At 35.8% G+C, this 24,254-nt stretch overlaps 1 protein-coding gene across 2 annotated transcripts in view; it reads right to left on the bottom strand.

Annotated features, from left to right (window-relative positions):
* Positions 1–24,254, bottom strand: part of CYP39A1 (cytochrome P450 family 39 subfamily A member 1) — a gene marked incomplete at both ends in the record, with an annotated part of 80,777 nt that overhangs the window by 20,704 nt on the left and 35,819 nt on the right. For both annotated transcript variants that reach the window (XM_084227730.1, XM_084227731.1), the window contains 3 exons: positions 433–521; positions 1,389–1,484; positions 8,725–8,858. In XM_084227730.1, coding sequence (XP_084083856.1) covers positions 433–521; positions 1,389–1,484; positions 8,725–8,858 — 319 coding nt within the window. The remainder of the gene's footprint in view (positions 1–432; positions 522–1,388; positions 1,485–8,724; positions 8,859–24,254) is intronic.

Here is a 24,254-nt window from a genome sequence, read left to right as displayed (position 1 = left end):
TCCAAGTTAATGATGATCTGTCACCCTGGCAAATGTCCATGATAATGTGTATTTAAGGAAACGTATATCTTTTTATGTATTCTAAAAAGATAGGACTCAAGTCCATTTTAATTGTCCATATCAACATATATATACACACATAACAGCTTATATGAAAGCTGAGCATTTGAAGCAAAAGTCCTGTTTTTATCTGTCAGCTGTAGCTGCAAATGAAATATTTTGTTCTCGTGAGGTCTCCTATCAGCAGCAACTTTAGACATTCCCATAAAAACATTGCACAATACAACTGGCTAGCCAAACAAGATGTGGTCTCTAAATTTCCCTGTAGTTTGGTAATAAAGAGAAGAGGGATTAAGCAGAAGCTTTTTACCCTCTGAGACATCATCTCTCTGCAAACTTTCTGGATAAATGTGGCCCAGCTGTTTCACTGACCTTCCAGGACACTGGTACTTCCCACTTCCAAATGCCATGAAGCAGTCCAAGAAAGCATGCTTCTCTAAATTTGCCTTTTTCCAGCGTTCCTGTGGGAAGAAAGCAATTTTTTTTCCAAATCAGCCTTATATAAATAAGCTTAACTTTATTTCTCTAGGCTAAAAATGACTTTGTACAGCTAATCCTTGCATATAAAGTTGCAGGATTGTTGGTAATATTTTCCAACCTGTTATTAACAGCAGACACAATTGTGCTTTTGGAATTTGAACTAATAAATAAAAAGGTTTAAAAAGAATTCTGTTAAGTGGTAAATGCAATTGATAATGTAAATCTACCACAGAATTGACCTCAGAAGAGGAAGAGTATTTATAATAATGTCTCAGGTTCCATTATAAAATCGCCCTCGGTAATAAATTTAGTAATAAGACACTGACAGCTCTGCCCATTGCAGAAAGCTTGAGATGCAGAATGAATACATCTGGATGCCATTTTCGATAGGTTTATAACTAAAGACAGAGAGAATGGACCCAATAACTTCTTAAGATTCTGCTTAACCCTATTAACCCCAATTATAAGAAATAGCAGAGCACAGTTTTAAATTGGCTTATTGTGGGTGTTTAGGTACTCCTTCGAAACCAGTAAAGGAAAAACTGCCCTAAAGAATCTGAAATAAACCTATCAGAACCAGGGACATTTACTTTAATGTGCTCTTCTGGTTTCATATTTTAAAATTATTTTAAAGTTGATGAAGCTAATGCTAAAAACTTTTCTATATGATTTGTAAATGTTATATCCTCAATGTTGCAGGTTGAATCTGTACTTGATACCTAGAATTTGTTCTTAGTTGCCAGAGAAATATGACTGATTAATGGTATAGTCCCAGGTAATTTATGAATTCATACTTTTGACAGAAAGACAAAATAAAAGAACAATATATATAGAAAAAGATAACTTACAGGTTTGAATGATTCCGGTTCAGGAAAATACTTTGGATTTCTATGTAGCCAAAATGGAGACAACATCAACAAATCACCAGAAGGTACAGTATAATCCTATAGTAGAAAAATCAGTTTCAAGTTATTTTTTTTGGAATCTGCTTTAAAGGAAATTTGGGTCAAAAAAGTAATGCTATAACTATATTGTAGAAAAGATGTATTTATTTTATATTCAGTGGTGAGAAAAATCTAACCCTTTCATGCACAGATCATTTCCAACTCAGGCAATGAGTGTTTTTTAATTCCCATGATTTGTTACATAGACATATATAGTTGATTATATGGGAGAAAATATTAGCTATATGTGAACATTTTAGAAATAGTATAAGCCCATTCTAAAGCAGCTGTGGATATCTGATACTGGGTTTCCAACTGTTCTTGATGGTGGGAACCAGAGTGGACCTGCAGGTTGCATAATTCAAACTCTGAGACAGGACACTGGTCTCAGAGGACAAGGGCAGTGTGTATCCTGCCCCTTGGACATGCATGACAGTGTCAGGGCATGAGCAGGGGGTTATTTTTTTTCATTCCTTTTTTTTTTTTCATTCATTCCTAAAGAAAACTGGTTAGGAAGACATAGGAAACAACAAGTTTTGGGCAGTTCCCTGATTTTGTTTGAAGTTGTAGTCACTGTGGGATTGAGGATAAGTGGTTTTTCAAGCAGCAGAGTCTGCATGATCTTTCTCCATTCTTGTTACAACAGGTTCTCATGATATATCAGCTATACCAAAAACTAAAAACCATTTCATAAAATCACCTTTATATTGCTGTGTTTAGGAATGATATGACAAAGATTTCTTTGATATGACAGCTGTTGATATGTTTACATGATAGCTTTATATTATATTAGTATTTCCCATTGTCAATCATTAGAAGCCACAGCAATTGACCTTGCATAATTCTGAAATGCCTTCAAGAGATTTATAAAACACATACTTTGAGTTTATATGCCTAGAACATCAGCACCACACAATTAAAAAATTCTATGGGGACTACACATGAGGCGGGGGGAGCAAACATTATTTATAAATGAACAATGATGTAAAATATTTATAAATAATTTTTTTAAATGTCTTTTTATGTGCCAGGAGCAGAGCATGGGGAGGGGGACATCATTTTTAAACCAGGAGAATCCTGAGTGGCTCCAATGGAGCTGATAAATGCTTGAGGTTTGGCAATTTTAATACCTTGAGAGCAGTAGAGAATCAGATCCAAAACTTGGAAGTGTTTTTCTGGTGCCCCCATACCATTTTTAAAGTAGGAACAGACATGTGACTCCCAGTCCTGTCTGTTCACTTTATCTCTGCTGGAACCGAAGATGAAAAGGTCATGGCTGACTGATGACAGCTGCAGAGGACCCTGATGTATGTTTGGGAGCAGGATTGGGGGCACCCTGGGATAAGCCTCCAGTCAGGGCAACCATTACCCTTCCCTTCTCACCCCTTGGTCCTCTTTAGTGACTGTTGACCTAGATCATGACTCAGAGACTGCTGACTGCTGCAGCCAACAAAGCAGCTAATAGAGGAAGGTTTCACATGGGATGTCAATAACAGAATTAACATTAGCAACAGGGAGGAGGCCAGAAAAGAAGTTCCTGTTGTAGGAGCAAAGGCCAGACTGATGAGTGGGATATAGGGATGTGACAGTTGGTTGTATCAAAGGAACCCTCTGGAAAAATGGACATCATCATGCCCAGTCTAAACCATCTCTGCCATTATTTAGATGACAGATGAAGAGAGACATGAAGAGAGAGACAAAACAAAGGATCAAAACACAAATCACTAGCAAAGGGAAATACAACTCCTCTGTGTTGCTGATGTCCTCTCTCAATACAGAGAGTCAAACCTGCTGGCTCATTCAAGCAGGTACTGTAGAGCCCCACGAGCTTTACCTGCTAGTCTGGAGATGTGGTTTTCTGGAAGAGGGGAGAGAAGTCAGGATGCTCTGTTATAACTCAAGAAGGATGTTGAGAGCAAAGCAAGTGCAAGGAATGTAGAATCTTGAAGAGAAAGGAGAAGTCCTATTAAAGTCAAAGTGTGTATGAGGGAAAGTCCAAAGTATTCACTTTCACGTCTAGTTCTTGGCCAGGAGCTTGATGGGTCTTACTTGCCAGAAAATAAAAATACTTTAAAAATTAAAGAATGTCCTCTCTAGCATGATAAAAAATGATCCCTATTAAAATTTTGGAAAATTCAGAAAAAAATAGAAAAAGCTAGAAAAGAAAAAGGCAGAGTACAAATAACAAAAGACAGTCCTCATTTGGCTTGACTTCTGTCCTGTACCTCTTTACCTAATAGGTGAGTTGTGTTTGTTGTGGTTAAACATAGTATTTTTCCTACAGAGTAATTTTTTATTCTTACTGTGTTTACTTAACATTAGTGTATTTTTTTTCCTTTTTTATTATATATTCATGGTGAATAATTTTGTCTCTAATGACTGTTTAATTTTTCATTGGTGTGTTAAACCATAATTAAGTTAACCATTCTCTACTATTTTTCACAAAATAAATAATCCCATCATAAGCATCTTCCATAAAGAATTTATTATATAAAAATCTTTTATATATTCAGAAGAAATAGGACTTGGATATTTTTAAGGCTATTAATATATGCTGCTCAACTGTTATCTCAAATTTTGCAACAAAATGTGTTTTCAACTATAAAATATAAGTGTCAATTTCATTGTCCTTCTATCTTTTAATCTGATATTAGAGTAGATTATTTTTTACATATTTACATTATGTTGCTAGATATATTTTATGTCTTTGTTGAATTTTTTTCATAATAAGCTACTTTCTCCTATAGATTTCTGTGGTCATGTCTTATCCTCATTTACATATACACTATTAGTATTTTACTATTGATCTATGAATTACTTAAAATTTAAAATTATTTACCCTGTTATATTATTATTTTCCTTTATTTCTGGTTTATATTTAATATAAACATAACCTAAAATAATAAGATGTTAAATTTTTATATGGCAGATTCAAGACTGGTTGTCATCTTTGCAGTTTCATTAATGAATCCTAGACTTTAGCAGCCTTCTTTTTCCTAAAAAACCGCCATTTTCAAAGGTGGTCTACAGATTCCTCAGAGTCATAGCACTATCAGGTAAAAGACTCATTCAAAATATAGGACAAACATTGGGTTTCAGTGTAATTGAGTACAAAAATGCATTGAGGTATTTTCGAATTGCTACAAACTTTGATGAAATATCCATGTTGAGTTTTAATGTATTATCAAAGAACAGCCATATATGAAAAGGTTATTAAACTATTCATTCCTTTTCTCATACAAATCTGTGTGTTGCTGAATTTTCTTTATTTACATCAAGGGAAACAATATACCTCAAGATACTGACTGCAGACAAATATATGGGAATACAGATGTATTGTGTTATTAGCAAGGTATTATTTTTGCCAGTACTTAAAATGATGCTATTCTTTTTCTTTTTTATTGTTCTCTAAAATATAGTCCTGTTTCATAAAACCATGCTATTATTTTAACATGCAACAGGTTTCTCGTTACTTTTAACTGAATTATCAAGTCAATGTTTTTAAAACTTCTCAGCTTTAGTTTCTGACACAGAACATATTAATACATATAACTCACATAGACAAAATCTCTGCAGGGTCAATAATTCTGAAGGGTATAAAAGAATTCTGAGACCAGAAAGTTTGAGTACCACTATTTTTGAAGTTAAAGAAATATATGCTGTAGCCAGTCATCCAAAACTATATATTAATCTCTTCCTTCTTCCTTGACTTTTAGAGATGTATTTAACCTTTATCACACTCTACTGTATTAGAGCTTGGTTCTTTGTTTTCTACCAGTCTGTTTTGTTGATTTGTACATTTTATCTGACACCATTATCATACTATTTTAATTGTAGTGTTATACCTTTAGAAGAGAATTGATATTACTCAATTATTCCTACTTTCTAACATGTTTTTGCTTATTCATTTATGGGTGTTTTTTAAGATCAGTTTTGCATCAAAATATGAAACTTTAAAAAGACAAAAAGGCAGTACAGGTAGATGTTAAGTTAAAAGTTTTGAAAGGTATCATAATAAAGAGAAATGATAGAATAGATAAAAGAAAGCAGATAGTGCTTGTTCATTTTAATGAGGACCTCTTCAGACTACATTAGGGGAGAGTAGTAGAAAAAAACTTACAGCATTTATAGCAAGAAATCTTGACCAGTTGTCCAGTAGAGAAAAATTATGAGCTTCCATGCTTCACAACAAAGGTGATCCACTGAAAATGTTTTTTTTTAAATAATCAAAATTCTTGGGAACATGTTTGTATATTCAGCAGACATTTAGGAAACATATGAAGCTTGAAACTAAGTTGAATGAATCTATACTGACAAAATAATTAGTAATGAACACAAAGATTTCAGCTATCGGATATTCATTTTTTCATTGTCCAAAGAGTAAAAACTGGAAGCTATATACACATTCAAGAACAGAGAACTGATTAAAAAATTTATGGTATATTCACAGTATTAGACTACTATGCTGCAACTCGGTGGTACCGATGTCTTTTATTGAAAGAGAGAACTATATGTTATCTATTTTAAATAAACTAAAAGAAGGTTATGAGAAAATTAGCGCACTATGGCAACAATTAAATTTTTACAAAAGCACACACTACAGAACAAAATCTGAAATAGTACTACCCAAATGTTCATAGTGGATATCTCTGACTTGTGAGATTTTAAGCAAGTTTTATTTTTCTTCTTTCTTTTAGCTTTTTTTTATGGTATCCTTTTAAAATTTAACATGTTTCACTTATGTAATAAGAAGAAAAAAATTACAAGTTATTATTTTTAAAGTTAAAGTCTCAAATCTTCAGGGAGAACTTAACAACATTTAGCTTGGACAGCCTAAGAGGAAAGGCTGTTTTTATATCATTTATAAAAGAAATAATAAGTACAGGAAAATTCTTACAAATATTAAAGTGATATTATGAAAGGAGTACTGGTACATTCTCAGAAGATGGCAGCCTGAGTGCAAACTCTGGGTTGCCCTGCCACTCAGAGGTTCAAATTGTTGTTTGCTACCTTTCACAAGGAAGTACATGAATTAGAAAAAAAAAAAAAGAAGGCAAGAAAGAAGAATGAAAGTAAGGCAATAAATAAGAAGAAAGGAGGTAGAAAGGGTAGAGAAAAGAAGAAAAGGGAGGTACGTGAATGTTCATGATAAGGGAACAAACATAAAACACCTTTTAAGAGACTATCATGACACAAAAACCAGACAAAAGAAAAAAGAAAGGAGGGCCTCCTTGGAGGCACAAGGGGTTAAGGACAGCACAGTGAAGCTATCCACAGCCACTGAAGCACAAGTTCAATCCCCCGGCCGACCAGGGAGTTACCCACATGGCGCGGCAGACCTTTCCTGTCTCACCTGCTGCTCCCCTCAGCAGTGTATTTCAGTCAGTCTGTCTGTTCTGTTACCTGCTCTGTCTCTAATGAATCCTCTCACTCTCCTCACCTCTGGCTTATACCCCAGTTCTTGTATGCATAAATAAATAAATCTTAAAAATGAAAAAGGTGAAAACTTCAAGTAGCTATCTCTTATGGACTTAGGAGCAAAAATCCTCAACAAAACATTAGCAAAACAAATCTAACAACATGTGAAAAGAATTATGCACCATTACCAAATGAGATTAACTATAAAAGGCAGTTTCAATATTCATTTCAATATTAATTCAAAAATTAGTAAATGTAATCCACTGTATCAACATGTTAAAAGAGTGTATGATTACATCAATTTATGCACCAAAAAAGCCAACATGAATTCATGATTAAAATCTCAGCAAATGAGAGGGAAATTTCTTCAACCTGACAATACCTATTAAAACATTTAGTTAACATCATACTTCATGGTGAAAGTAAGATGAGGAATAAGGCAAAGGTAATTGCTATCACCACTATTTTTCAACATAGTTTGAAAGTTACAACCAGAGCAACAGAGCAAGAAAAAAGACATAAAAGGCATAGTGGTAGGAGAGAAATAAATTAAAATATAGTCTACACACAAACTCATGAGAAATCTACAAAAACACACCCAAGATCAATACGTGAATTTAACAAAGTTGCATATATAATATCAGCACACTAAAATGACTATATTTCTACAAACAAGTATGGTACAATTGGGACCCAAAATAAAATTAGGATACCACTTACAAGAGCTCCAAAATAACTGAAATATTTAAGTATAAATCTAATAAAACTTATATGGGATCTGTATGCTTCATGTAAAAATCAAGATATACACTGGCAGATAAATAACTATTCTGTAATTCAGTTAATTATCCACTAAACAGAATGTAAGAAAGCCTTTTACAAAGTCCAATAAAAATTACAGTAAAATTTGGAGTAATAATTATATTATTACTCTACTTATTGAACCAAGTTGTTTGACTATTTCCTTTGTAAGCATATCCTTTAAAACTAATAGTTTAAAGTAATTGAAGAGATTACATAAAAGCAAAAATCCCACTAAAACTAAATGCTATCATTCATGTAAGATCAGCTAAACAAATTATGTCTCCTTTAGATTTATCCAGTTGCCACTTCTATGAAATTTGTGGTTTGGGGTCTCTTTTGTGTTTTACTTGGTTTGAATCCAAGTATTCTAAAGCTGTGTAAAAAAAAAAGGAGGCAAGAGTGGAAGGCTGACCAAATGTGATCTAGCTGGATAATTTAAAAAAAGGTCAAATTATTCTGAAAAAAAATTCTGTCCTGCCTGATTGAGTCACCAATTATTGAATTGAAAACCGACCATGTACACATTGAGTACTTGAGAATTTTCTCCTTCTTTGTCCATAAAAATAAACTCTCTCCCTCATTCAGCCACTAATATCAGTTTTTTGCTATTATACAGTTATTTGCTAGTATCAGCTGCTATGAGATTCCTACTATCTATTCCCACATCTGTCATCTGTGGCCTGAAATTGTCTTCCAGTTTCTAAAGAATTTTCCTCCTAGCCTAAACCAAGAATAAACATGAGTTGGTTGGTTCAGCAAAAAAGAGACTATCCAATCAATCTACCCATTTGATTTAAATAGTTATTCTAATTCTGATGGAGAACCACATAGCCAAAAGGATTATTTACCTACAATAGTCACTAGCCAATAAATATCCATATTTATCAAAGATGCGGCACAACTCTTACTGTTCCAGGATTAGTGTTTAATGAAACTCAAGGAGTTGTCTAATAATATATGGACAAAATATATGGGCAATATAGAAGAATGATTATTTTAAAACCAAACCAAAGCTCACCAAAATTTTAACCGGCGTTACCACTTTTCTAGCAATGACACCAGGGGCTCTTAAACGAATGGTTTCCAAAATACACCATTTAATCAGAAGGAGTTTCTTCAAATCATCTTCAGACACCTTAATCTCATCTTTACCTGTAAAGAATTCGGAAAAAAAATAAAAGATGGGCCTAAAGAAGCAGAAAAGTTATTTCATATAAGCTCATCAAGGTAAGACACTGCCTCTGACAGCATTAATACTACTCTTTGATACCAAATTTAATAATTGCCTCTTTTCTCTTATCCATATAACAGGTATGGCATTAAACAAACAAACAAACAAACAAACAAAAAAACCGGGCCTCCCCTGGTGTTATAGGGGGTTGAGCACTGTGAAGCTATCTGCAGCCTTTGCAGCACTGGTTTGATCCCGGCAGGCTGGCAAGGGTCCCACATGGCACAGCAGACCTCTCCTGTCTCACCCGCTGCTCCCCTCAGCAGTGTATTTCATCAGTCTGCCTGTTCTCTTCCCCGTTCTGTCTCTGGTGAATCCTCTCACCCTCCCACACATCTGGCCTGTACCCCAGCTCTTGTATAAATAAATAAATAAAGCTTTTAAAAAATTTTAATTATTAAAAAAAAAAACATTGCTGCTTACTGCAGTGTGATGGACTGATAGCCAACCTTGGTTATCATAGTCCTATGACTTTCAAATGACTAAGACAGTCCCTGTCAGAAATTCTCATTCCACATAAAGACACAGCAATAAAAGATTGACATCAACGAAATAAAATATCTGCATACAAGAGTGAAAAATCTAACAAGTCATCTGCTACTTCTACTTCTTCTCTGCTTGTTATTCATACATTCATTTTTGGTTTTGCTTTATTGTTTTTTTAACTATACATTTCAGAAGACTCAAAAAGGAACTTTAGGAAATGGCTGATGTGATACCTGTTTCATATCTAACATGATGAGGTCTCCCTTTAAATACAAGGACATCAAATGTATACCTAATATAATGTGTATCCCTAAGCTTTTATTTCAATAGAAATTACCTGAGAAAGAACTGGAATATATCTTTTTACAACCCAGTGTATGGTCATGGTCTTTTGGTTGAGGGTATTTTAAGTAAAAAGATGATAAAGTATTTTAAGAAAATTACCTTAAACAGCTGTTTTCAATTTGGTTTTGACAATATTTGCTTAGTAAAAGTCAACATCATTGTCCATTTAATTAAGCCAAATTTCACATTCACTTTCCAACTATATTGGGAATAAGTGGGTAAGAGTGGAATGTTAGGGTCTCCAGTCATGTCCTTCTTTGACTCTGGATGAGGCTTGTTGTAAAGCCAGCCCATTCTGTGGGGGAGACCTAGCTGCTTTCGATGCCTTATCTGTCAGTACATATGAAATTCCTGAGCAGTAAGATGCTAATGTCATTGCATTGTTATTGGGGAGTCTCAGCAGCAGGGTTTTGAGTTCTGGCTCTTGTAAGACTATAAGGGCATCCCCTATAGGGATTGAGGAATTGAGTTTCATTCTACCAGTGTTATAACAACTAGAAGAAGAGACAAGCATACAGTTAAGTGGCAAACCATTTAGGCAAAGAAATTGTTCTGTAAGAAGTAAAGTACTCTAAGACAGTTAAAGCCAGGGAAATTTCATATCCAACAAAATGAGAAGCAAAATATTCTGTGAATACTTTTCTCTAAAAGGATAATTTTAAATAGTTTGTCGCATAGAGCAGGCTTCTATCTATTTGTTATAAATAACATATATATATATGTAAATATAATTAAATAGTCCAGCTTCAACAAGGGAGATGAATGAGTGGATATTCCAAACAAAGGAAAATGAAGAGCAAAAAATGAAATCTGCAGAAAGCATTGTATGTTCAGAAAAATAAATAGTTTTAGTTTGCCCAAAGGAGGAATAAATGTGAAGGGCCAGGGAGAGATCCACTAATGCCATACTAGAGATAGTCCTTAATGTCATTCTGGAAAATTTGGACAATAGAGAAGCTGGAAGATTCTTGCCTTGGGCCGAAGGAGGGTAAAAACTTCAACAGTGAAATGGTGGTATATAAGAACTGTTTATTTGCTCATACTTAAGTAGCCTAATTTTACAAGGAGACAAAATGACCTGAAAGGCTATTTTTTTTTAACCTTCACAGACATTGTCTTACAAAACATTTGCTTTTGCTTTTCCTTAACAAGGATTGGAAAATGATAGGTATGTCTTTTGCATCTTCACAATCTAAATACAATCATACATTGTTTAATGACAGTTCAGTCAATAATGGAACATATAGGCGATGGTGGTCCCAAAAGACTTGGTAATTACACTCTTTGACATTCATACAAGGATGAAATCACCTAATGACACTTTCTCAGAAAATCTCCCAGTTGTTAGATGACACATAACTGCATCACAGTTTTGCCAAACTGTTCAGTGAAACATTTGCAAATGTTTAAAGGAGAAAAAAAAGGTTGTATGGTCAACCAGATATGGGAAATATTAAGATGCTATTGGTGTTCCACTGGACACATTAGCATAGTATAGGCTTTGAGAAATCCTGCAGGTAGAGACAGCTGTTTATGCCAGTATTTCCAAACCTTTGTGACCATAGAATCTGTCTTCTCCCATAACCATGCAAGCATCATCATCAGCCACTTAAACAGGACACAAAAGATAACTAGCTACATAATGACTACGGATCATTTCTATGACAACTACTTAAAAAAAAACAAACAAACTCAAACTCTAGTTTAAACCTGTTTGAGTATTACCAGAACATACCATATGTCTTGCCATGCATGTGATCCAATCTTTTGTAAGTAGCAATTTTGAATCAAAGGAAGGAATTATTACCAACAGAAAAATAGCTCAATATACCATGAAAAATCTAGTGGTAGCAAAATTTTACTTACTTCACATTAAAATTTCTTTAGTTGAAAAAATGACTGAGATTTTTGCATATACAACAGAGATGGTTGCTAAATCAACTAAAAAAGCTTTTATTTGGCCTTTTGTGGAGTGTAAAGTGCTAAGCAATACAGAGAATACCAGAAATGTAAGTGCTAAGGATCTTATACTGAAAAAGACAATAAATTCTAAAACTGAAGGAAAGGAAGGGTAAATGCCTCACCCAGAGAATGTTAAGGTAAGAAACTCTGGGATTCCAATTTATGAATTGGTTTATGAATGACACACACACTTAGAGTAGCACCTAACACATGGTAGGTGTTTAGCACCAGGTGGTGTTTGTTTATTATTATTCCTATTACTATTAATGTGAATTTACTAATGACGCTCTAGAAATCATAACTCTTTGATTTACTCTTGCTTCATAGCTAATAAAATTATCCCTTTTCCTCAAATCTTTGCTGGAAGAAAAGCTACAGATTGGCAGCATATCTAATACAAATTGGATACTAGGTCTGGGGGAATTCTTTCAGTCATTCTTTCAACAGATATTTATTGAGAATCTCTCAGCAGTGTGGAAATGTGGAGTGTGAAGATGAATGTATGACTCTGGCTCTTAGGAGTTAACATAGTCTGAGGAGATGAAGAACTCAAAGTAGATGATTTCTGATAACTGTTATCATGTTACATGTGCTGTGGGGCATAGGGTGACAGTGATTAGATGGGGGGAAAGGAGATATCAGAGAGACTTCTCAGAAGAGGTAAAATCTGAAAAACGATTAGATACACCAACGTAAAGTATTTGCTTAATAAAAGTCAACAACATTGTCCATTTAAGGAAGCCAATTTACAGTCAGAAAACAGGAACTTGGTTTGCTGGAACACAGTCTAGCACAGGATGTAAGGGAATCAGGGTGCTTCACTGAAGTCCCAGTCTGCTCACACCAGCCGAAGGCAGAGCTGATGACTGAAGGCTCTTTCATTCAAGCTTTGAATGTGCCCTAGGAGCACCCAGGTTTCAGTCATGGGTCCTCCCCTTTTCTCTGCCTAAACACACACTCTCTCTCTCTCTCTCTCTCTGGAATGTTCTAACAGATCTTGTCTATAAATCATCATCAGTACAAATTCTATTTCCTTCCTTGATCACTTTCCTGAACTCTGGCTTATTTTTTTGCTTATTTTATTGGCTTCTTGATAGTTCTGCTTGCAGATCTAAATGACATCTATCTCAAAACTCTCATTAGTCAACATAGAACATAGAACTTTTCACTTTCTCCACTAAAATAGTCTTTCCTCCCTTGTTTTTCCCATCACAGAAAATGGTAGCAACATTGTCCATTTGCTTAAGTGAAAACTTATCAAGGAATGATCCATGATTCATCCCTTCCCCCTTTACTGCCATTTAATCAACTACCAAATCTGTTGTTTCTATCACAAAATAGAACCTACCTCCATTTACATCATGCTATCTTCATAGATACTACTCTTAACCAAGTCACCACTGTTTCTTACCTTGTTCATATTACTAACCATCTATGCTCCCTAGTCCCACTTGGCTCCTCTACAGTCCCCATGTATATCATATCCCCAATGTATATCATATCCCTATGTATATATGCATATACATACTCTCTACAGTTCCCATTAGGGACTTCAATGCCCTTTAGATTAATCCAAAGTTCTCACTTTGGCAAATAAGATTCTATCTATTCCTCTCATCTCATTCCTCTCATTTCACACTGAATCCTGGGGTCTGTATGACCTTTGCAAATTAAGCAACCTCTCCGTGCCTCAGTTTTCTGGCCTATAAAATGAGAATATTCAAAGTATCTGCCCTATTCAGTCGTGGGGATTAAATGACTTAATAAATGTAAAACTCTTGCAACTGGTACATAGCAAAAACTATGTTACCCATTTTCATGATTCTTTCTTGTACCTTTTTCCAACATTTTGGAAAGTTGATACCATCTTATCCTTCAGTCCTCAGCTAAAATATATTATTCTGAGGAAGTCCTACCCTGATCACACCAGTTAATGTAGCCTTACATTAATGTAGCCCTAATCATTTTCATACCATTTCCTTTATAGTTCCTATTAATATATGAAATAACTTGGCTTATTGTTTATTGTTGTTTTTTCCCAAATAGGATGTGATTCTAAGTGTTTCAAAATCTTTCCTTCTATTTTTTGATGTATCTAACACACTGTAGGGACTTGAGACAATTTTTACTAAATGAATGAATGAGTCTCTAAAATAGTCCTAGAGGAGATCAATTAGGAAGCTTTTGGTTTGTTTAATAACAATGGCAGGGATGAGGAGGTGAAGTCAAATTTGAAAGAATTTTTGATGGATAAGGTGAAAATATTTCAATAAACAAGAACTTTCTGAAAACCTGGTATACGCCAGACCGATGGTTCTCAAATACTAAGTATGTATGAGCATCATCCTGGAGGCCTGCCTGGTACTTGTCTTTAAAGTTTTTGATTCAGTAGGTCTGTGATGGGGCCCAAGAATTTGCATTCTAGTCCCAGGTAAAGCTGATGTTGCTGATCCAGAGACCATATTCTAAGCGCCACTGTGTTAGAGTAAAATAAGTTGAATATATAGTTAGATTTTGTTAATTAAATATTAAAAAAAAGATTTAAATGAAAAATCCTGACTGGATATTCTGACACCAAGATTTACTGACTTTCATTAGCATAAAAAGAGAAAAAGAATTTTTATATCTTACTATGAACCATAAAATTAGATAATGTGATGGTTAAATGTCAACCTCTAATCAGCCAGGATTTCAAAATTGATCCAAAATTATATCATTTTTGGGCCTCTCTGGTGGTGCAAGTGGTTAAGACACAACCTGTGAAGCTATCCATAGCCACTACAGCATGAGTTCAAACCCCAGTAAGGGAGCTACCAACATGGCACAGCAGACCTCTCCTGTCTCACCTGCTGCTCCCCTCCGCAGTGTATTTCAGTCAATCTGTCTGTTCTGTTCCCCACTCTGTCTCTGGTGAATCCTTTTAACCCTCACACTTCTGGCCTGTACCCCAGTTCTTAAATGAAAAAAAAAGAAAAAATTATATCATTTTTATAGCTACAAATATGTTATTTCCATCTGAACGGGAATGCCAATATACCTCTAGAGATTATTCACTTGAGTTTACTTGTGGCCATATATATTGGGCCCTATTCTGCTTTTCCCTTAGCCATGAAGTCATAGCTGAGGACATGGTTTGGCAAACTTGGATCAGTACATTAAATCAGAATCACTATTTTTGTAAATGAAGTTTCCTTGGAATACAGCATAATTCATTTATTTACATGTTGTCTATAGCTGTTTTCTCATTACTGACAACAGACACTTTTTTCCAATGAAGTCTAAAAATTTACTTTGATGCTTAAAATTTATTATTTGACTTTATACAGATAAAGCTTGCCACTCCCTGACTAAGAGGAATGAAGGGGAACGAGATGCTGTTTTGATCCTCACTGTACCTACTGTTGTGTAAAAGTTCAGGTTTTTATCTCAGCATTTTAAATTTTACACATACTATGAATTCTGTGTGGTCTTCATCACACATGTCTTTTATATATCCAGATCAAGTGGTCAATGACTAGCACAGTATCTTTGTAACCCTGTCTAAAATTGGCTATTTTACGGGAAAAATATAAACTATCCCTCAGGAAAAGAAATATTTTTGTTTAGAACACAAGCCACTAAAATGGTCTTCAGATTACATTCACAAACCCAGAGGACACGTGGAAAGGATAATGCTAAGGAAACCAATTTCCTGATACTTAACCTCCACGTTTATTCTTTTCTCAAACTGGCCTGCTTCAAAAAAGACCACGGTCCAGTTCTCTTTCTCTACCTCCCTAACGGTCACTCCTCACTTTACAATGAGAAGCTTGCCTTTCAGCCAGTTTGACATTTACTCTGGCACATTTCCCCCTAAGGTACACAAATCTGTTGAGTGCCAAACAAAAGGGTAATTAGAGAATGGATAGAACCTAGAGAAGAAGCCCTTGAAAGGAAAGTACCCACACAAAATAAATGTGTTCTTTTCTTTAAGGAAAATAAATATTGAAAGCTGACATGTTTTATTTCCGCTGTTTGTCCACCAGCCCTCGCACACAACAGTATATATGTTTCCATGTTTGTCAACTTATTCATCTTAGAATTTAAAAATGAGGTCGGTGTCACAGCAACACATAATAACATGTATATTTGAATTGAAAAACAGCTCTTTTCTGTTAGAAAACAAGAAAGATTGCTTGATTAATTTGACAAGGACTGACTGCTATGTGGCAACAGTAGCAACCATTTCCTATAACTAAATAAACAAAATCTATATCCTTGATATTTATATATTTTAAATAGACCAAAGGCCTATGGACAATGCACCAGGAATGATCTTCCTTTTCATTTATTGAAATCCAGGGTAACAAATTTTACACATCAAATTCAAAATACATGAGGGGATCCAGAATTCCTTTTTTTTAAGTAAGTAGGGGGAAAAAGAAAGAAAAGGCCAGAAAGAGAAAAGAAAACCACTGACTAACAGCATATATCAGAAGCTGAAGTGCTGAGGTGGAAACGCTGGATTCCCACTGTGAGACAAAGGGAGGGTCAGCAGACCCAGGAGGTAGCAAAAGGAAACTGGCATCTTCCAGATAAGTAAAACAAGACTGGAGATCTGAGAGCAGAGAGGGTATCCACCTACATGACAGATGACTGAAAACCTAGTAGACAACCAAGGAAAATTCTCTGTGGGTGATAAGACTTAAGAACACGAGAATATTCTACTTCATGTCAAATACTCAAGTTTAACTTGCTTCTACAATGTCATTTTCCCTTTCCTTGTCCCGAATCTAAGTGTTTTGATGAAGTCAGCTAATTCATTAAGTTAGCACTTAGGGAAATAAAGATCTCGGTGATATCAGGTGAATCAATTCTGTATGGAAAAGAGGCAAAGCCTGGCAAAAAGGAAAAGAATGAAATTGAGAAATCAGCAGATATAAGAACCAGCAGTCAAGAGAAAGCTATAAGTTATACAAGCCCCTACTTCGTGCCACCTCCCCCAATGCTCCCTTTAAAATTTCCTAAAACTCTGGATCAGGGGTCAGACCAATTTCACCCTTCTGTTGAAAGCCAAGGTTGCTCCAGCAAGGTAGTAGTACCCTTGATAAAAATGAGCAGTACAAATAGATTAGCAGTAGCCTACAACTCAGATTTTAAATCTCATTTTCAAAAAGTCTTTTCTCATAAAAATTCTGCTTAGAGCATCTACATTGAACATGTTTTCCCAACAATCTTTTTCTTGTTTTTCTATTTTACCTTACCACAGCCAAAGGATACAGAAAATAAGTATTTCCTACTTGATCTAAAATAGATGACTACCAAGGATCCGGATTTGCTTTTGAAATCAGATCTTTGTGACTTTGAAGTGACTGACCCATAGCAAGATAGGCTTAATTCTGGCCCTAAAAAGTCTAGGACTTTTAATCTCCTTTTTGAAAAATAGATTTTTTTTTTTCAGGTTCACAATCCATTTTTTTTTACAAATTTTATTTTTTATATTCCCCATACAATTGCGACCCCCTTATTTTGACCCCAATCCCTCCCCTCCCCGCCCCCCACCCCCCATATAGTGTCTCTGGTTCATAGTTGTTTGTTGATTTTGATTTTTACTTTCTTATAGTTACTATTTTTCCTGGTCCCTTATTTAAGTTTTCTAGATTCCTGCTATGAGTGAGACCATCCGGTATTTTTCTTTTTCTTTCTGGCTTATTTTGCTGAGCATGATCCCTTCCAGCGCCATCCATGTTGCTGCAAATTGCATGTGTTTATCTTTTTTGAATGCTGAGTAATATTCCATGGTATATATGTACCACATCTTCTTGATATAGTCATCTATTTTTGGGCATTTGGGTTGTTTCCAAAGCTTAGCTATTGTAAAACAGTGCTGCTATAAACATAGGGGTGCAGGGGCTCTTTGGAATTGATGTTTCTGTGTCCTTTGGGTAAATACCTAGGAGTGGAATTGCTGGATCATATGGAAGCTCTATGTTTAGTAGGTTCAGAAATCTCCACACAGCTCTTCATAGTGGTTGGACCAGTTTGCACTCCCACCAACAGTGCAGGAGAGTTCCTTTTTCTCCACACCCTCGCCAACACTTGTTGTTGCTAGTTTTTTTAATATGTGCCATTCTCACTGGTGTAAGATGGTATCTCATGGTAGTTTTGATTTGCATTTCCCTGATGACAAGTGATGTTGAACAAAAATGGATTTTTTTAATTAAAAGACTAACTGAAAAAGTAGAAAAGTATTTTATACTATATAATATAGAAATAAAAGCTTTAGGTTGAATATAATGCTTAAAATTTATTGTGACATACAAATTGCCACAAAACCTTTTAGACCCAAGGTGGAGTTCCTACAGCCCAGGCTGCCAAGTCAGCTTTCTGAAACTTAGAAAACTTTTGTGTCCCTGCAAGTGCTCCACTTCACCTGGTACATTCAGTACATTTGGACAACCAATCCCCAAATGCTAAGCCATCTCTGGTCTCTATACTTATTTTCATGTTGCTTCTTAAACAATGCTGACTATGTGGCACCAGCCAAGCAGATATTTTCTACTTTTCTCTACCTTGTTCTTTATTCTTTATCCTATAAAAGTTTCCTGCCTTTTGCCACATTTTTCAGTTTTCCAAAAGAAGGGTGTCTACTTTGTGAAGTACTGTTTTGTATCACCTAAATAGTCTTCTTGATTTTTTTTTTTTAATAGAGGCATGCTTTATTTATTTGTTTGCTGGCTTGTTTGTTTGTTTTGTTTATACATGCACTGGGTACAGTCAGAAGTGCGGGAGGGTGAGAGAATTCACCAGAGCCAGAGCGGGGAGCAGAGCAGGCAGAAGGACCGAAGTACACTGCTGAGGGGAGCAGCGGGCGGCAGGAGAGTTCTGCACGCCATGTGGGACCCTCCTCTGGTGGCTGGGGAGCAGCCAGGGATCGAACCGGCGCCGCAGAGGCCGCGGGCAGCTTCGCAACCCAGCGCTCAACCGCTGCGCCACCGGGGAGGCCCATTCTTCTTGATTTTTTTTAAACAAAATGTGTAAGAGATGTAGATTATACTTTGGAAAATGTATTTGGTTAAAAATATTTTTAGTTTTTCAAATCCCAGTGAGATGCTGGAAAAATAAGGTAGTATTCTTGAACTAGACAAAGAAAAAGAAAAGGAAAAACACTAAGTTTTCAAACATCTTTAGATTAGAGACCTTTCTTATTGTAACTCTTAAAGATGGCTCTGTACCCATACTGTGCATATTTCAATGCACATCTGTGGTTTATTCTTCCAGAATTTTGACTCTAAAATTAGAAGAAGGCTTCACTTGGAAGAATGCCAAGGTAATCATCAAAAGGGCTAGAGCCTTGCAGAGACCATCCACTACAGAAGACAGCCAGGAAGAAGATATGGTTGATTTGGAGTGAGAGTGAGAAACCATCTGTTTAACTCGGCACAAATGCAACAAAAGTCAAACCAAATCTCAGTATATCTGAAACCAAATAAAAGGATTATTCTTGCATTCAGAAATAGAAAAAAAATGCTAACATGCAATCCATAGCTTAGGGATTCTACAGGCATGATGAAAAGCATGTTATAACACACAGAAGCTATAAGTTCTATTTGTTAAGGATCTAAAATAGATTGAAATTCTATTACTTCCGCCTTTTATTCACTCAGTATAAATTTGCTTCTGTCATGTGCTAGCACAAGCACAGGTGCTATAAGAGATAGGGTGAGAATAATACTAATTTACTGGCCATCTCGTGTCACAAACACTTTGGACAACTACATTTATTCCGCATCAGTGTCTTGCCAGCTATCAAGTCTCAGATTGGTTAGTGTCCAAGGAGACACGCTAGAAAGAGAGGCAGAGCAGCGTTCAAAGCTATGACTGTGCATACTGAAAGTCCTTCCCCTGTTTACTCTGTACCATTTCTGCCCCTAAGAGGAGGCAGAAATAAGTCACTGCCTAAAGGAGATTGACCCAGGAACACAAAATATTATCTGGATGTAAAGAACTGTAATGAAAGCTTCATAGGAGAGGATTTCAGTGTCAGTGGAGTTCATCCCCTCTCACCTGGGCTGCAGTTTTAGCTAAGCCTCAAAAGGATGAGGGGGACTCACCAGAAAAGAAAGAAAAATATCTCAAATTCCAAAATTAATCATAAAAACACGATTCCTTGGTTTTAAAAAAGGGAACGTCTCACACAGAATCACTGAAGTAAGTCTGCCCTACTGAGATATGGTTTCTCTTGTCCCTTAATAATATTTATTCCCTCATTTTAATATTTATTTTCTTACATCGTTGTTGATTTTTAGACAATATTTGATTTCCTCCCCTCTGCCCTCGCATACACACACTTAGTAAGTAGATAGATAAATAAAATATTAAAATACTGTTTCTGTAGTACGGACGCAACCAAGAATTTGGGGGAAACAAAACTATGTTTTCACAGTAAAGACGAAATAGTGGGCACTTGATGAGTCATTCAGACCTTTTAGATAAATTCTGGGGAGGCTGAATAGGAAGGTGAGGTTGAATACTGAGGAAGCCCTGGCTTCCCTGAGCCTGAAAGACAGGTGTATTTGCTCTCCTGGAAGGATGAATAGAAGTGACTAACAGATTTCCACTGAAATTTACAAAGTGCATCCCTGTACAGTCCACCACCTCTTCCCTTACTTTTGAAAGCAAAGATCCTTATGCTTGTTTGCTGTCCTAAGTCATGAGGTAAATTTCCCTTCACAGAGGTTGTCTTTTCATATTTAAAGAAGAGCTTGCTAAAAGCATTTAAAGCGAAAGTGTATGCACGAGGTCATAGTGCCACAAAGAAGAATGAATCTGGGATAAAAATGCATGAGGTAAAGGTTAAAAAATAAAGAAACTGGTATAATAACTTTTTTTTAATAATAAATTTTATTTTTATATTCCCCCATACAACTGCACATGCCCCATTCTGACCCCAATCCCTCCCCTCCCGCCCCTCACCCCCCAAAAAGTGTCTCTGGTTCATAGTTTTTTGTTGATTTTGATTTTCGCTTTCTTATAGTTATTCATTTTTCTGGTCCCTTATTTAAGTTTTCTAGATTCCTGCTATGAGTGAGACCATCCGGTATTTTTCTTTTTCTTTTTGGCTTATTTCGCTGAGCATGATCCCTTCCAGCGCCATCCATGTTGCTGCAAATTGCATGTGTTTATCTTTTTTGAATGCTGAGTAATATTCCATGGTATATATGTACCACATCTTCTTGATCCAGTCATCTATTTTTGGGCATTTGGGCTGTTTCCAAAGCTTAGCTATTGTAAATAGTGCTGCTATAAACATAGGGGTGCAGGTGTTCTTTGGAATGGATGTTTCTGTGTCCTTTGGGTAAATACCTAGGAGTGGAATTGCTGGATCATATGGAAGCTCTATGTTTAGTAGGTCCAGAAATCTCCACACAGCTCTCCATAGTGGTTGGACCAGTTTGCACTCCCACCAACAGTGCAGAAGAGTTCCTTTTTCTCCACACCCTCGCCAACACTTGTTGTTGCTAGTTTTTTTAATATGTGCCATTCTCACTGGTGTAAGATGGTATCTCATGGTAGCTTTGATTTGCATTTCCCTGATTACAAGTGATGTTGAACATTTTTTCATATGCCTGTTGGCCATTTCATATGCCTGTTGGCCAACCTCTCCTCTTCAGAGAAGTTTCTTTTTAGCTCTTCTGCCCATTTTTTGATGGGATTATTTTCTTTGTTGTTGAGTCTCATCAACTCTTTGCAGATTTTTGTGATCAGTCCTTTATCATTAGTGTTGGGTGCAAAAATGTTCTCCCAGTTGGTGGGGTTTCTCTTTGTTTTTGTTATTGTCTCTTTTGCTGTACAGAAGCTCTTTAATTTGATGTAGTCCCAGCTGTTTATCTTTGCCTTCACTATCACTGCTCTGGGTGATGTGTCTGTAAAGATGTCTTTGATGTGCAAATCACGAAGTGTTTCGCCTATATTTCCTTCTATATATTTTATGGTTTCAGGCCTTATGTCTAGTTCTTTAATCCATTTTGAGTTGATTTTTGTGTAGGGTGTGAGGTAGTGGCCAAGCTTCATTCTTTTGCATGTAGCGACCCAATTTTCCCAGCACCATCAACGATTCCTACCAAAATATGGTTTAAAAACATGTCAAGGGCCTCCCCTGGTGGCGCAGTGGTTGAGTGCTGGGCTGCGAGGCTGTCCACAACCTCTGCAGTGCCAGTTCGACCCCCGGCCACCAGCAAGGGTCCCGCATGGCGCACAGACCTCTCCTGCCGTGCGCACTGCTCCCCTCAGCAGTGTATTTCGTCAGTCTGCCTGTTCTGCTCCCTGCTCTGGCTCTGGGGAATTCTCCCACCCTCCCGTGCTTCTGACTGTACCCTGTGCTTGTATGAATAAATAGATAAATCTTTAAAAGAAAAAAAAACATATTGTCAAATTATAAGTTAATTTCTTTACAAAGTAAAGTCAACATTAAAAGTTGGTGTTTACTTTGACTGTTATTTAGGAAAATCATACAATAACTTTGAAAAAATATATAGTATTTCTAACTCAGCAATCAAAAAAGATGAACTCATGCTATTTGCAACAACATAGATAGAGCTGGAAGGGATTACACTAAGCAAAATATGTCAGAAGGAAAAAGAAAAGTATCAGATGGTCTCACTTATAGGGGAAATATAGGAAAACCTAACAAAGGATCAGAAAAAGGATAAAACTTGCAGGCAAATCATTGATCTGAGGCCTTAGCAGGGGAGAAGGACAGGGGTCAAAACAGGGGAGGGACAGCACAAGGGACCACGGTGATGGATCACGGGTGCGGTGGTGGTGGGAGAACTACGGGAACTACACATGAGGGGAGAAGTCAATTACTGTATAAAAATGACAACGATGTATGAAAATAAAAAAATAAATTTAAATAAAGGAAAATATATATAGTATTCCTAAGACTTACTGAAAAATAATAAAGCAATGATAAAAATTACTGCAAGAGAATAAAGGCATGAAACCAGTTCTATGTCATATTTTCTCAACTAGAGACAAAGCCAATGAGAAGTAGTAAATAAAGAATTTACAGCATGGGGGGGCATCTTATACCTCTCCCTTTATTTCAGGAATTTAAAAAACTTCAATATGATAAGTAATGCTAAAAAAAATCAGTCTTAAAAAAATATGCCTCTACTTTATTCCAGGAATAATTTCTTGTATATACAAAATTGCTGTTTCCTTCCCAGAAGAAGCCTACATTCACTGGAAGAGGTTAGCCCATCTCAAAATGTGGATAAAGTGTCCTGAAGTAGATAATGTCATTTACAATACATCTTATACAACAAATGACCCTATAACAACCACTTACAGGAAAAAGGATGCGTTGGTTACAGATTTCTGGAAATTTTTAGTGAGATAAAGTTTTGTTGAATTGTCTCCTCAATGAGAATAGTAATCAATTCCTTTCTATAATTTTCCTTTAAAGTGAAAAGAAATATTGTGAAACTAACCTTTGATTATTATATACTTGATCTTAGCCAAAAGGCCAAGAAGTGATAACCTTTGATTGTTATAAAGGAAAATTAATTCTAAATTTTGGATAAATGATAACTCCCTTCTCCAAACAAGGACAGGGTTCCTTCCACTGAGGCATGAAGTTACTTCCATCCTAGACCAAATGTTCTATGTGTTGCCCTCTGGGAGGGACGTGCTGGCCATGGAGGATGGATGCCCACAACTGAAGCTGATCTAAGTATCTCTTCTCTATGTAAGGAAAGTGCTGTTGTTGCACCTAGTGCTTGATTGTCTTGTTTTCCTTGGTGACTCCGATACCAAGATGCAGTGGGCAGAAGTGTTTAAAGTCCCCTCTCTGCCCACCACCCTGAATTGATAACCAATCCACCACATTCTGCTTGACACCTATTAAAAGTATTACAAGCAATAATGTTTTGGAACTATATTCTCCTCAGCAGCTTCAGTTTGATATTAATAACAATAGAGTGAATATGAAAAAGCCAGTAATAACAATGAGAAAAATACTAAGGGCTGCTATATTGTTTAAAACAGGTTATTACAACTGATGGAAGATAAGGAGGTAAGAATCAACAGATGGACCCCCCCACTCTTTCTTCCATTATATGCACATATAAAAATATCCCAAATTCCATTCTGGCAATTCAAACAAAGTTTAATGCCATTATTTCAAGTAAACATCGTAAGAGTTCTTGGGAAAAAACAATACCTCATTTTATTTTCAGAAATATTTCTTTTGCACATTAAAAACAGATTATCAGTTTCTCTATTTACTGCAATATAAAAGTCTGCTGCATAATCATATTGCTTTTGTCAAGGAATGTTGGACAGCACGAATTACAGTAAATTAAGACAAGCGATACTAACTTAAAAACAATAGTAGGTAGATAATAAAATATTAAATAAAATTTTGATCTTTATGCTTTATTTACAATGAAACTATGCATCATTCTGAATGTTTAGAATATATTCTGTGAAGAGATCTGACCTAATCTTATGATCTTTATCTCACTATTTTCAAAGAGAAA

This window comes from Talpa europaea, assembly GCF_964194135.1.
Source record: "Talpa europaea genome assembly, chromosome: 2".
In the NCBI taxonomy this organism is placed as follows: domain Eukaryota; kingdom Metazoa; phylum Chordata; class Mammalia; order Eulipotyphla; family Talpidae; genus Talpa; species Talpa europaea.
This window is presented reverse-complemented; position numbering and strand designations above follow the sequence as displayed.